This window comes from Miscanthus floridulus, chromosome 10, assembly GCF_019320115.1.
Source record: "Miscanthus floridulus cultivar M001 chromosome 10, ASM1932011v1, whole genome shotgun sequence".
In the NCBI taxonomy this organism is placed as follows: domain Eukaryota; kingdom Viridiplantae; phylum Streptophyta; class Magnoliopsida; order Poales; family Poaceae; genus Miscanthus; species Miscanthus floridulus.
In genome coordinates, this window is record NC_089589.1 from 37,291,223 (window position 1) to 37,306,545 (window position 15,323).

Genomic DNA, 15,323 nt, shown 5'->3' on the forward strand with positions numbered 1-15,323 from the left:
ATTCTCTGCAAGAAGCGATTCTCTGGATGAAAGTGATTCTCTTTAATTCTTTCGCATAAACTGTCAAAATCACGATAGAGAATCACTTCACAGAATCAGGAGAATCTACTCTCTTTTTCAGCTCTCATCCTCTTAATTCATTTCAGAGAATCACTTCACGGAATCAACAGAGAATCACTTCTCTCTAAAAAAACTGTTTAGCAGAGCTTTTACTAAATTCAACAAAGAATCAACTCTAGGAGCTCTGCCAAATAGGGGTCTAAATGTACATCTATATCTACTAATTAATAAAACGAAGGGTTTTTTCTATCCCGCTTCTTCTTAGATTGCGTCTGCATCTCTGGTATACCGTATGTTATCTAGACTCATAACTTATATGTGTTAAAAGCAACTCACGTTCAATGATTATAATATAGAGAGTCTGATTACAAGACTATTAAGTGCAGCATATAAGCATGTTTGTTAATACACTAGTCTCACTCTGTTCTAAATTATAAGTCGCTGTGATTTTTTTTTTTGTATATCCATTTTGTTATGCATATAGATAAATAATATGTTCAGATATATAGTAAAATGGATGAACTTAAAAAGTCAAAGAAATCTTATAATTTAGAACGGTACAAAGCGGTGACTGCCTAGGGCGCGTTTGGTTCTCATCTCTCGGCAGCCAGGCTAGTTGCATGCAGCCTCGGTTGTTTGGTTTCGCGTTGAATGCAAGCGCAAGCGCCCGCATGCAGCCTCGGTTGATTGGTTGGCCTGCTTTCCTTCCGCCTCGAGCACGCTCCATCTCACACGCATACCATACGCGCGCTGCGCCGGGCCAGGTCCGTGGCCAAGCACAGGCAGCCAAACAGCGCTCGCTTGCATCTGTGGAGCCTGGCCGGCCTTGGTTCGCGTGGGGGCGGCCTCCTTTTCTCCGAGCTGCAGCCTTCCAGCTACACCGTACATGCACACACACCACCACCCACTCTGTGGCTGTGTTCGGCTGGCTGGGGCTGGCTGAGCCACTCAGCGGGGCACTGTTCACGTCATGTCAGAACAGTATTTTCCTCTTACAACAATCAACTGGAACAGTATTTTCGAGTCGCATCGCTGTGCATGACTCACGATGACGCGAGCAGCGAATGTACTGGCGACGTCATCATTGCTGTCATGCATGTTACATTTCATCCCCAGCACAGCAGCTCCTAGGGCTAGAATTACGTGCCTAGCAGGGAACTCGTAGCATTTTTATGTGGACACGCTATTCAAACATCCATGACTCCAAGTGGACTTCTGTTGATGCCGCCACTCAACAGAACTAGCTACTGTTTCTGAAATTTCATTCTAGTAAAATGTAATTTTAGAGTAGTGTGAAGTCAAATACTGTTAAGTTTGATCGAATTTATGAAAAGTATGCTAATGCTCATCATACTAATTTGACATCAAATATATTTACATAGTACTATCTATTTAAAGTTGTAGATATTATTTTTTTATAAAAAAAAATAGTCAAACTTAAGATAGTTTGAGTATGTAGAATTGTAGTTTTTTCGAACATAAGGATCGGAGTATGTGTCTATAGAACCCTATTTCTTCTGTCTATAAAGACTGTCATTCTAAGTCAAATTTTTTAACTTTGACTAAATATACACACATGCTATTATTAATAGTTGTGGCGCATAATAGATACCAGTTATATTAACTATTGAATATATTTTTATTATAAATTTATTGAGAAATATAAATATTGTTAATATTTTGTATAGACCAAGTTAAATTTAAGAAAATTTGACATGTACAAAACTCTAGACGACTTTCTTTTTGAGAGGGAGAGTATATTATTATGTCATTGTTCACAAGATATTGACAGATACGGTGCCACTGTGACTGTGCCTATAGCTATGTCACCCGGTGACGTTACATACTCGGATCGGATACGCCACACCCTAGCTAGCTAGCGTAGGTAGCAAAAGACGACGGAGATCTCACCGTGACCCTGACACAGCCGATTTGGCAGATCAATCAGTGAGATCGTGTCAACTCACTAATTGATCTCATACTCCTGGCCTCAGAAAATCAGTGAAGGTATGATTAAAATTTAACGTCGATAGCAGGCGACGTGCGCGTCGATAACTGAGACGTCCGTGATGATCTCCTCATCAATCTTAAGATCTGTTGGCTTAATCTTTCGAAAGTGCTTATAAAATTATATGATTGAATGTACGTGTATATATAAGTGTCTATATCTCGACCCTATAATCCACAAAAAAAAAAACACTCCGTTTAACTCCTTTGAAATTTAATTTGTATGTCTAGTTTTATTTTTTTTAATTGAAAACCCACTTTAGTGACGCTGGGTTGGTCACATCTTAACAATCCATGCTCATAGTGTAACATATGCTCCTACTTTTCTTTAGAGGACTGTTGTAGCTTAGCCTTCCGACCAGTCTTTTGGTGGCCAGTGAGTCATCGCTCATGGAATGCGTGCAAATCAAAATGCCGGCCGTCGCTGGCCCCAGCAGGCTTCGTTGTCGGTTGAACGAAGACCGCGACCCGCGACCACGTGTGTGCATCTTCTGAAAAATATAATATTTGAATAATCCTTGCCTTGAAATTCGGCAGCTCTCCGGTGTGATGTGAAGAGTATTGACACGGGTGGGCACGACACTATCTGCATCTCTACCTTTTTCCCTCCATTTCTTTAGAGAAAATATAGTCACAATAAGTCTTTTTAAATTTTCTAAATATATACTTCCCCGTTTCCAATTATAAGATATTTTAGCTTTTTAGATATATTTTTTTAACTATGTACCTAGATATAGTGTATACCTAAATGTATAGCAAAAGCTACGTACACTACTGCAAATCCGCTTTTTGTAGGTGGCCAATTTTGTTTTTTCGAGGCGGGCATCATGTCCGCCTTGGACAAAATGACTGCATTAATCATTTTTTGTAAACGTACTTGCACCCCCTTGAGAAAATTGATTAAAAAATAAAAAAGCCATGGCCCCACCAGCGAGCCCACTACCAGGCCTGCCGCCGAGCCCGCTTGCACACCGATCCTGCCCGCACGCTGCCAGGAGATCTGCGCCAGCACCGCGCCGGGCCACGAGATCCGCGCGGCGCCGGGCCGCACGGGAGGAGAGAGAGGGCACCCGCCGCCGCGCCACGTGCTCCGAGGGAGAGAAAGCCACGCGGGAGGAGAGAGGGCGCTGGCCGCCGTCCCCGTGCTCCGTGGGAGAGGGAGAGAGAGAGCCGCACGGGCAAGAGACAGAGAGAGAGAGAAAGAGAGTTGAGCGGTTGAGAGAGGGGGGTGAGAACCAGAGAAACCCTAAGTCTCCGTATATATACACCGCGTGTAATATCTGGTCAAGATGGGCTGCCTAGGCTTGGCCACATTAACAGAGGTGGTTTCGTTAGAGGTCTGCTTTCGAAAATGGCTGTCGGTGTCTGATGACCGGCAACCTTGCTATAGGGTTACCTAGACCGAGGATTTGTTGTGCTTCGGCGTAAACTGAACTTGATGGTTAAACGTGAGATAGCGATTTATACAGATTCAGGCCGCTGAATAGCGTAATACTCTACATCATGTGTGGCTTGTTGCCTTGCGTTGGATTGCTTTGTATGATGTATTACAAGGGGGTGCCCCTGCCTCTCTTTATATAGTCCAGAGGGCATGCACATAATTCTAGTCCTAGTCAGTTACAACAGAAGAGTTCTAATCCTATAACAGAGATAGATTTTCGATAATCTGACTAGGTCGGTTCTTGCCTTGGAATCACGCCACCCTGTTCTATATCTTCCTGGCAGACCGTGGGCCGGACCATCTCCTTTTCGGGTAGTCAGTCCTATGGAGAACCCTTAGGATCTTGGTTCGTCAATGGCCTCCATTTTCAGAGGCGGACCTCTAAACCGTAAATCCATTTTATGAGATGGTCAATTTTTGACCGCCTCCGTAAATCAATTTTAGGAGACGGGCAATTATAAGAACCCACATAATAAGTTGAGTGCTTTTGAGGGTTATGACATGATAAGTTGAGTCCTTTTGAGGGTTAGGACAACTCCTTTTCTAGAGGGTTAGGACATGATCATGGACATGCTACTAATGCTTCTTGTGATGGTCCATGGCGAGATTGTCATAGTTCTTGTGATGGTTCTTCTCATAATACCTTGATGCTAGCACTCATTTTTTCTTCTTGAGTTGTCCTTTTGAGGCATGCTTCCAACAGAGTTTCAAAATTGCATTTGAACTAGCATTTGCACCATGCTAACCCACATGATAAGTTGAGTGCTTCTTTTACTCGTGTGACCAAGTCCTGGATTTCAAAGTATATATGGTTGCTAACTCTCGAGATACAAGACTTGGTTTTCTTTGTCCCCTCATGTGTATGTATAAGGACAAAGGATGGAGAACATGAGTTTAATGGAGCTTGATCCTTTGCAAAACAATGATCAAGAGGCCTTTGTATTCTTTGTATAATGAGTTTCTTTTTGTATACACTTGTTCTCACTTATATTTGTTTTTGCATGAAGTATACTTGTACTATGCTTTTATATCTAGTCTAGCATGTTTTATCTTTGTTTAGCATGTGCCATACTAGTTTTGTGTATAACTTGGTGGATTAGACACTTTTCATGTTACCATGTGATCCTCATGAACATATTGTCTCGATTTACCATGTGTTTTAATTATGTAATTGGTATGGTGTTCATTTGGTATCATATTTTTTGGTACATTTGTGTAGCTTCTTGTACCTTGTTGACATGTTTGCTAGCCCAAGCTTTTAGGCATTTTAATTGGTATCATGTTACATGCTTAAGTACTCACAAATGATATCATCTTTGTGGAATGTAGTATGTATTGAGAATTGTCTTGCTTTTGGGCTTGCATTGTCTTTTAGGTTGTGTTCTGCAACTTTGAATTTTTCTTCTTGTTTTAGTTGGTATATTGGAGCTTTTATTTTGGTTTTGTGTCATTTCTTTTTCTAGATTTGTTTTACTAGACAGTTTCGGTTGAACGGGAGTTCAGCTTCTTTCGAAGGGGTGTTGGTCCGGTTATGTTCTTTCAGTATTTCCCTTTTTTTTCTTGTCCAGACCTCAAAATTAAAGATGAAAAAGGAGAAATGTAAACAGAAAAATGGGAAAAACAAAAGGAAAATGCTTCATCCACATAATAAATATGATTTAATGCCCTAACTATAAGGGATTGTCCTCACTCAACTAGTAAAGTGACAAATCATCAATTAAAGTGTAATCTAGAAGGTATAAGATTGCAACAAAGAACATACATGGTCAGAAACAAAAGCACATTTTTTTTGGCTTTGTACTTTGGAAGCTACTACCTTGGCCCTAAAAAGAATGCAACTCTAGCATAGTTCTAAGTCAAAGTATCTCAAGTTTGATGAAATTCATATAATAAATTGCAAATATTAATATATATTTTTACAATGTACCTATGAGGGGTCATAAAGATTGATACTCTTTTCTAAATTCGATCATATTTAAAATAGTCTGACTAAAGACAAAACTAGGATTGCATTCTTTTCTGGACAGAGGGTGTTTACCGATTACAACCATATGAGTTGAAATGTTCTCACTCCACTAAAGTGTAACCTAGAAGGTATAAGCAGATTGCATAGAACTGATCTGAAACGCACAATTTTAGTGGCATTGGAGTTTGCAAGCTATTTACCAATTACCAGTTTACCACTCTACCTGCAGCTGAAGAAAATTCTTTGCAATAATGCCTTGAGCGTGCTGCCTAACTACTTCTCAACAACTCCATATTTTTTTATTATAAATTAGAACCCGGCCTGTAGTCCTCAGTATGAGATCTGGCTACCATAACTTTCTAACAAAACAAAAACGGCGTGGTTTTGATCCATGCATGGATGGACGGATGGATGGACCTAGACTGCCATCCTAGGAGCGAGGAGTAAGAAAATATAATAGTGACACTTGCTATTTTTCAGCAGCAGCAAAACCAACATGGCATTTACAAACACTCCCCTCTCTTTTTACTATCAGCCTCTGTCCAAATTACAAGTCATTTTGGTTTTTCTATGTACATAACTTTTGTTATGCATCTAGATATACAATATGTCTATATACATAAGAAAAGTTGTGTATCTTTTTTTTTTAATCTAGGAAAGCCAAAATGACTTATAAATTAGAACGGAGTATTTAAAAAAATATATATGCAAGTCTCGTATAAAAATAAATAAATCACAGTGGAAGAAGTTGGTAAGGAAAGAATGGTGTGTTGTTTTCTGAAAATGTAATCGTGAGCAGACCAATCCATATATGTGAACGTCATGGACAAGAGAAAAAGTTCGACACGATACGACGTACGGTGTCCATGCTCCTGATGATCATGGCGAAAAGTGAGAACCCTTTTTCGATCATATCCACACCTCAAAAAGGCATAAGGGGGAATGTAAAAAGAGAAGATGGCAAATAAAAAAAGCAGGGAATGCCAGTTGTCCACGGAAAATATATAAATAATACCCCTCCGGTCTAAATTATAAGTTATTTTAATTCTTTTGAGAGTCAAAGCATCTCAAGTTCGACCAAATTTATATAATAAAATAATAATATTTATGATATCAAATAAGTATCATTAGAATTTTTATTAATTATATTTTCATAGTATATTTATCTGATGCCATAAATCTTTGTAATTTTCTCTATAATTTTGATCAAATTTGAAAAATTTTGACTGTCCAAGAAAATTAATGATAGTTTGGGACCAAAGGAGTGGGATACAATGCTGTAACTATCGGTTTATATTTCCTCACTCCACTAGTCCAGTGGCACGTGCACACCAACTAAACTGTAATCTAGAAGGTAAGATTATTCAGCCAATAACAAAACTAATTTGAAATAAAAGAGAACAATGAAATCCAGCTTCTAGTTCTAAATGTCAAACACATGTTGAGTATATATAAAAACTGCACACCAATCCACAAAGTGGCACCGTGTCATGGATGAACACTCCTACACATATCTCATCATCGCCGGCTCGAAAAGCCCACCCAAGTTTTTCTTTTTGATGCTGATATTCTGCAGTGAAAATGAAGCTCACCACCACCGGATGCAAATCAGCGGTGATAAATGAATAATTTTTTTTTTAAAGATTGTTGCTGCCGCTGCACCCTGCGAGCCTGTCGCCGCCACCAACCTTCGTGCTCCTAGGTCCACCACCACCAGTGCTGCCACTCCTGTGGCCACCACCACCAAGCTGCTCCTGAGCCCGTCGCCACCGAGGATGCCTGGTTCCGAGCCGTCGCAAATCCTGGCGGTGTCGGCCAAGAGCTTGTTCTCCACGAGCACCGTCACCCCTCGTCTTGCTTCCACCACCACCACCATGAAGTTCTGGTCATCACAGATCTACATCAGATCATCATAGATGAGCAAGAGCAGAAGATATCTGATTTCATCATAGATAGGCAGGGCCAGAGGACTGTCACCAATGATCCATGACGAAACGAAAAAAAAAGTTGTCATAGAAATCAATCTTCTATGACAGTTTTTGATTCGTTATTAGGATTTTTTTTTTGTCATAGATGCCTAGATTTGTACTAGTGATACGACCAAGCCCCCTCCGCCAGATCCGGAACGGAGAGTGAGCGTGAGTGTTAAATGGGAGAAAAGAAGTGGGAGAGCTCACCCCTGCCTTTGGTAGATTTGAGACCTGGGGGGTGTTTAGTTACCCAAAAATCCAAACTTTGGCACTATGTAAAAAGAAGATTTCTCGTCACATTAAACTTGCGGTACATGCATGGAGTACTAAATGTTGACGAAATCAAAAACTAATTGTACAGTTTGGTTGTACTTTGCGAGACGAACGTTTTGAGCCTAATTAGTCAACGATTAGACAATTGTTACCAAATACAAACGAAATGCTACAGTGCGCTACATTAAATTTGCCACTGCCGATTGCCCGATGATAGCTGATACCACTAGTACCTTAGAGCATCTCCAGACTGGCTTCACGGGCTTCTCCTCATTGCTAGTTCATTTTGGTCTTGAAAGAGAAAAGGAGCTTCTGCTACAGTGACGTACAATGCAGCTATAGTAACACTACAGTGTACACGTCATGAGAAGCCGAAGCCGCTTGAGCTGTTGTCAAAAGGCCCTAAACTATAACCATTGTGAAGTATGCAATAGTTATAGTCAGTTTACCTAGGCCCCACCTTAAAGTGTACATGAGCAATCCACATTGCCCTTGCCCTTCACTGCTACGCAAATCATTTTGAAAGACGATATCCTTTTATTAACCGAGACGGTCACAAAATCCAACCGCCTCGGTTAATGCCTGCGATTAATGGAGACGAGCATTTTTATTTACGGAGGCGGTCGTCCTAAGGCAATTGCCTCCAAAAATAGTCTATGGTCTGTGCATTAACTGTGACTTTTGATTGGAAGCGGTTGCTTTGCCCGTCTCCAAAAATCCAAAATGTCCGCCTCCACAAAGTTTTCTGTACTAGTGCTTATAGGAGATTTCCAACTAATTATTGACAAACTTTAACTCAAGGCAAAAGAAAATTTGAAGACTCGAGAACAGACGAAAGTATTCAACCAACACATGCATTCTTGTTCATATTTTCTTGTATATATGGTGTAAAAATTAAGCAACAATAAGAATATGATAATCCTAGAATTACATACTCCACATATAAAAAAACGACATTTAATTTTGGTTGGTTCAGGGATTATGTACAGAATTCGTTCGAGCATATGTTCACACCCGCCGCGCCATGCCATGCCTGCGTGACCCAAAAGTATTTTATAGTGACCTGCCACTGCCAGAACGCAGTCCTTATCGCTGATCAAAACAAATGTTTCATAGTAGAGGACAAGTTAAAGAATAGCAAAAAAAAAAGAGAGAGAGAGAGAGAGAGAGAGAGAAGTACTACGCAGGGGGCCCAGTATATGCAGTGAACTAGAGATTTGACCACACATTAAATAAAGAGATATACTAATATATTCATCATAGCATGGATAAAATATGCCTTTACAACAAACTTTGAGAATTTTACAGAAAGATGCCCAAAAGCTGAGAGACCCTCATCAGATCCGATGATAGGAACTAGATCTCCTCATCACATGATCACATGATCTCCTCCCTGTTTCTAGCAGGAGCATAAGTAAAAATACATCTAAAAGATTAAATATATTTAAAAGGGAATTGCAAAAGGTCGCCTTTGCCCATTTGGAGTGCAGTCTAAGACATGATGCCACTTATATTTTCCACCACTATGGAGTCAATTAGCACACACATGAAGATTAGCATAGATGCATTGACAAAAAAAGGTACACCGTATTAGAGGATAGAAAAGTAATCAGCACAAAGGTCAAGCTTTCTTTTATCAGCAATGAAGTGATTGCTGCATATGAAAAATAGTACAATATCTTCGATTTCAGTAATTTAAGAATTTGAAGTATTCATGAATTAGCAATTTAATAACAAAATCATATTTAGTTTGAAAATAATTGATTTTTTTTATAATCTAATATTCCAAGTTGAATACACCTTGCGAACACACAAATTACATTTTTTTGTAGAAAATAGTTAACTCCTTAGACTAAGAGTTGTTCAAAACATCTAGAATAAACTAAAATTTTCTATCAAAAAATTGAATAAGTCTAGTTAAAATTTTATTACAATAAATATCGAACACAAAATATCTAAACTACTTAAATGCTTCATGCCTTTCCTAAAATTTAGTCTAAAATTATTGGTTGTTTGATATAATAATAAAAATAAATATTTTGTTTAATTTCAAGTAATAATGGCTTATATATCAAAATCAATACACATTTAATTTATTAGTATATTGAGTAGTATAAGAAAATAATATTTTTTTGAAAAATTATACTCCCTTTGTCCTAGAGTAATATGCATATTTTGATCATCAAAAAGTCAAACAAAATAGATTTTGACCATTATTTTCTGGTATTATATATTGTCATTTGCTAATGAATCAATATAATTTCAAAGTCGCTTTGAATACAAATCCATTGATACAAGTTTCATGTTCTAGACTTTTATATAATTTGAGTAATTGTTGGTGAAAATTTGTATAAGTAGACTTTTTTTGTTTGAACTATGATTATCATTTCATGACGAAGGAAATATGAAACTTGCAGTATATTATCATACTAAATATATGCAATTTAGGGGAATTTAAACTCTAAATGATGTACTCCCTCCATTTTAAATTATAAGTCGTTCTGACTTTTCTAGATACAATGCTTTTATTATGTATTTAAACATGGCCTATATCTAGGTGTATCGTAAAAACAATGTGCCTACAAAAGCCAGAACGACTTATAATTTGGAACTGAGTATCTCTTTGCGATCAGATCTGTTAAATTTCACTTGTTTACACCACTTAAAATTATTGTTAAAAGATTCATAAATGTTTTCCCCTTTTAAAAAAGATTTAGAATAAATACAAAACAAGATACCTATGAATACTACATCCTTAAAAAAATGTACATGGTGTGAACTCAGACCATCCTAGATTTGATCAAATTTATATAAAAATACTAATAATCACTCTATTAAATGTGTATCATTAGATTTGTCATAGATTATATTATATTTTCATAATATGCCGCAACCCAAGTATCCATAAGATATAATTCCAAGGAGTACAAAGTAAGCAACCAAATTATAGAGGCCCTTTATGCAAAATCCACCACACCATTTGACCCCTGACCAGTGTGCCCCCTGCCCCACCCCCCTCCTCCCCAAGCCAAGACAGAGCCTGACCGCCAAATTAGACTTGACCACTTCCTCTATTTCTCTCTCAACTCCAAGTCCCTCTCTTTGTCTCTCTCTTTCTCTCTCTACTCTCTCCATCCCCCGCTTCGGGGAAGCTCATCAGCCATGGACGATGCCGCAGGAGAGGAAGAAGCTTCCATGTAAGTTCCCCCCTCCAAATTTCCATCGCTTTTCCTCGCTTCAGCACTTATAAATACTTGCTGCATCAGTCGCGCACAAAAAAAGCTATATGCTTCGGCTACCTTTCGCGCCCAATTGGAGGCACACCCCGAACCCCCCCAAAAAAAGATGAGAATTTGATGCCACAAACAAGCTCAAATGCGTGGTCCTTTTGAAGGTTCGAGACCAGCCATGTCCTGGGCGCGCTGCTGGCCTCCTCGCCGCTGCTGGCGCGCTCGTGGGACCGCTGCACGGCCGCCACCGCGGCGGCGCCCGGGTTCGTGCACGGCGAGGAGGACGGCGGCAGCAAGGTGTACGTGGGGTTCTCCGGGGTGCAGGCCGCGCTGTCGGCGGCAGGCGCGGCGGTGGCCGGCGGCGGCGGCGGCGCCGACGTCTTCGCGCCGGTGGGGCTCGGCGGCGGGGACGCGGCGGCGGGGCGGATGTTCGCGCCGCTGGTCGCCGCCGAGCCCGACCCGGCCGCTGCTGCGGGGGAGCCGGTTGCCGTGCAGGCGCTGGCGCTGCAGTGCTTCTTGAAACTCTGCGGCTCCCCTGATTTCCAGGTAATTTAACTCACTGATTACTACTCCTCCATTGAAAATATCTGCCTGATTAGTATCGTTTACTTTATGCTTAGCGCGTTAATTGGAGCAGTTTGCCTTGCCCACTAATAATTTGACTAAAAAATTGTCATTTTTAAGCTGCGCGTTCATGTGATGATCTGATATTGTTGCTTTTCTGGTTGGCTGGGGGCGGAGTTATTGTGATGGTGACGTGCCTGGTTGTTGCCGTGTCCTTGTGTTCAGACAGATGCACTGAGATATGAGATATTTTAATTCCAGTATCAGTCATTCAGTATTTTAATAGAGCAATTTTTTTTTACAACAAACGAGATTATATTTCAACAGCATCGAGCTGTGAGTATAGATACAGAGTGTATCATTACAGATTGCAGTGCATCCACTAAAGGGCACTGAGAGATATGACCTGTGTTGGTACAGGAATAAGATGTATTAGCAGCAGCCTGAAACTCTAGGAAAGCCTGTTTTGCTAGAGTGTCCGCCGTCTGATTTTGTGTCCGTTGTACCTTGAAGATCCTTGTGTTTCTTGACTGTGTGTTGTCTAGAAACTGTTGAGTAAGAGGTTTGATTCTCCAGTCAGGAGCAAATAATTTAGTCAGTCAGAAATTTAACAACATTGTTGGATGAAAACAAAACGAAATCCTTCTCTGGGCAAACAACACTTCAGTGCCTATTTCCTTCTCTCCGGTGATTTCATTTCTTGTAACAGTTTGCCCTCTCTGGCATAGTAAGAGTTTGTGAAGTTACTTCAGACCTCTCTTCAGAGCTCAAAGCTGTGTGTGTGTGTACAGAGAACAATCCGTGTCAAATTTGTCGGCTAACTTGAGAGATGCTATGCATCTATTTTCTGATGTCCCAGTGCAAACAAAAAGTACAAGCACATGGCATAGATCACAGTACCCACCAAAAGTTGCTGTTGCCCCTTTATTGTCGCTTGCAGCTGATGCATTTCTTAGGGCCCATGAGCAACAGAACAGGTGATAGGCATTTAAAATGCACTGCAGTGTGGCTCATGATTGGACAACTTTATGCACCAATTTCATAGGTACAGATATAGATCTGCAGAAATTTCGAATTCTTAAAATGCTTCGACTAAAGATGCAAAGAATGACTTATCTGGAGGAATAAAATCTAGTAACCATGGTGAAGAGTTGTACTTCAGAGTTTTACTGTCATTCAGAATTCAGGCTGCTTTCACCGGACATTATCTTTTGCTCTTCTATAATTTCAGATGACCACACAAAAAAACCTGTGATACTTTACTTATGATTCATGAATTTGAACTACATTCCACTGTTGTAGAATAATAACCTAAATGACAACAGCCTTGTGCTCCATCACAAATTCCATTCTTTTGTTGGAGGACTTTAATTCAGTTCTTCAAATATCTGAAGAGAATCTTCAGGTTTCGTTGATCTTTTGATTTTAAGTTTCAGAGGACCACACCTTGTCTCCATCTTGTTGTATACTTTTATCACTTTTGCCTTTTTTAATCGAGTGACCTAATTGTTGTTCATAAAACTATTGAGACGATCTTTTTCCATGAATATTATTTTTGTTCTAGTATGAGTACTGTGTGTCACTTTATGCATCTAATGATTCCATTCTCTCCAATCTTTACTTTTCAACCTGCCTCACTGAAATTATGCTACTAAAAGTTCACAGTGTGCTTTGCCACGCTGAAACTGTGACTTACTCATCAGAATTGATTGACATTGCAGATGCTACTGAATGAGATCAGGGGTAAGGCAGTCGTGTTCACGGGCCACTCCCTCGGTGGCACCATTGCGGCCCTCGCGGCGCTACACTTCCTCTGCATCTCGTCGTCAAGCTCACCATGGGCACCTGCTCCTCCTGTCCTGTGCGTCACCTTTGGAAGCCCATTACTAGGCAACGAGGCGCTGTCCAGGGCCATCCTGCGCGAGCGCTGGGGTGGTAACTTCTGCCACGTAGTCTCACAGCACGACGTCGTCCCAAGGCTCCTCTTCTGCCCCCCAGACACCGTCCCTGCGCACATCATTGTCGGAATGCAACTGCATCAATGGCCAGCGCGGACTCGCCAAACAGGCGCGGTGACCACGGTCACCATGCGCATGGCGGACACTGACAAGGATGCGCTCCGGCAGCTGATACAGAGGCACGTTGGCACTGTGGCCATGGAGCAGAAGCTTGCCGCTCCTGATGAGACCACAGGTGGGAGCCCGTACCGGCCATTTGGGACGTACGTTCTGTGCTCCCCAGAAGGCGCGGCGTGCGTGGACAACGCGACCGCCGTGGTACAGATGCTGTACGCCACCTTCGCCTCTCGGAGCTCGCCCAGTGCAGGGTCCCCGGAGGCCGCACACTCCTGCTACGGCGAGCTCGTGCTGAAAATGCCACAACACTTGCTCCTCAAGAGACGCCTGTGTGTGGACGACGCGCCGGCCACGCCCAACTACGATGACGGCGTCTCCCTCGCGCTGGAGGCCTCCGGCATCGACGCCATGGTGAGGGCACACGTACGTACATACTATTTGTCTGCGTGTATAAAACTACAGCGCGTGTTCAGTGTAGTATATATATCTTGTCTGACATGCTGGCATTGCCATCGGCGACGGCAGGCCATGGAGGCGTCGACGGCGCGGCAGTGGCTGAAGACATCGAAGCGGGCAGGGCGGCGGCCGAGCCTGAACTCCGCTCGCCTGGCGACGCAGCTGGGCCGGATCACGCCGTGCCGTGCGCAGATCGAATGGTACAAGGCGCTGTTCGACGCGGAGATGGGGTACTACGACGCGTTCAAGCAGCGGCGGTCGCCCAGGAAGTACAGCAAGGTGAACTTAAACCGCATCAAGCTGGGCCAGTTCTGGGACCGCGTGCTCACCATGCTCGACGCCGGCCAGCTCCCCCACGATTTCCACCGCCGCGCCAAGTGGGTCAACGCCGCCCGCTTCTACCAGCTCCTCGTCGAGCCTCTCGACATCGCTGACTACCACCACCACGGCCACCACCGGACGAGCGGGAGCTACATGACGCACGGCCGGGAGAGGAGGTACGAGCTGTTCGACAGGTGGTGGCAGGAGAAGGCATGCACGGGCGGCGCTGGCGGCGACGTCACGTCCTCCATGTTGGCAGCGTCGGCGAGCAGCCGGAGACGCAGCAAGTACGCCGGGCTCACGCAGGACCCGTGCTTCTGGGCGAGAGTGGAGGAGGCGAGGGAGCAGACAGAGAGTGCCCGGGGCGAGCGCGACGTGGCGGAGCTGGCGATGAAGCTGGAGGAGCTGCAAGAGTTCGAGCGCTACTCCCGTGAGCTGGTGGCGAGCAAGGAGGTGTCTGTCGACGTGCTCGCGCCGCAGTCGAGCTACACGCTGTGGGTGGAGGAGTGGAACCAGCTCAAGCTCAGGGATGAAGTGAGGACAATGTTGCTTCGGTTTTGAGCTGGGCTGCAAAACAGCTGACGAATTCATAGGTAGCTGATGGGCATTCTCCAAATAGTTCAGATATACATGAATCATTGGATCATGGTCCATGGATGCTAGTATAGGTGATTGTAAATATATCTAAACCTAGAAGCACTGCAGTGGATTGCAATATATTTGTTCTTTCATGGGTACCCTTGATGGCCTGATACTGATTCACAACAGCGTGTTTGGATCGTGGAAGGATCAGGTCCGGCACCAACTCATGCGGCATGGGGTTCGGATGATGACCGGCAGTCGGCGGACGGTGTCGTCAGGCTGTTTTCAGCATAACGAGACGCTGACGACTTTGTACTGGTGGAGGGCTGACCCCGTGACGGACGGAGTGGATGGCTCCACCAAACCAAACGAGCTGTA

General features: G+C 42.7%; 1 protein-coding gene across 3 annotated transcripts; it reads left to right on the forward strand.

Moving 5' to 3' along the window:
* The first annotated feature begins 10,742 nt into the window (after positions 1-10,742).
* Positions 10,743-15,100, forward strand: LOC136486504 (lipase-like PAD4). 3 transcript variants are annotated; one of them, XM_066483406.1, is made up of 4 exons: positions 10,743-10,914; positions 11,112-11,493; positions 13,233-14,009; positions 14,112-15,100. In XM_066483406.1, the coding sequence occupies exons 1-4, from the start codon at positions 10,880-10,882 to the stop codon at positions 14,922-14,924; spliced, it is 2,007 nt and encodes a 668-aa protein (XP_066339503.1). In that variant the 5' UTR covers positions 10,743-10,879; the 3' UTR covers positions 14,925-15,100. The 3 variants fall into 3 exon arrangements, with proteins under 3 accessions (XP_066339503.1, XP_066339505.1, XP_066339506.1); XM_066483408.1 differs by having other exon boundaries at positions 10,744-10,914; positions 13,233-13,997; XM_066483409.1 differs by having other exon boundaries at positions 10,783-10,914; positions 10,984-11,493.
* Positions 15,101-15,323: the final 223 nt, after the last annotated feature.

What these genes read in the sequence shown, in the direction of transcription:
- LOC136486504 (XM_066483406.1), top strand. Translation starts at nt 10,880, where the DNA reads ATGGACGATGCCGCAGGAGAGGAAGAAGCTTCCAT. An exon ending in GGAGAGGAAGAAGCTTCCAT is followed by an intron (nt 10,915 to 11,111) that starts GTAAGTTCCCCC and finishes GTCCTTTTGAAG; the next exon opens with GTTCGAGACCAGCCATGTCC. An exon ending in ACGCCATGGTGAGGGCACAC is followed by an intron (nt 14,010 to 14,111) that starts GTACGTACATAC and finishes CGGCGACGGCAG; the next exon opens with GCCATGGAGGCGTCGACGGC.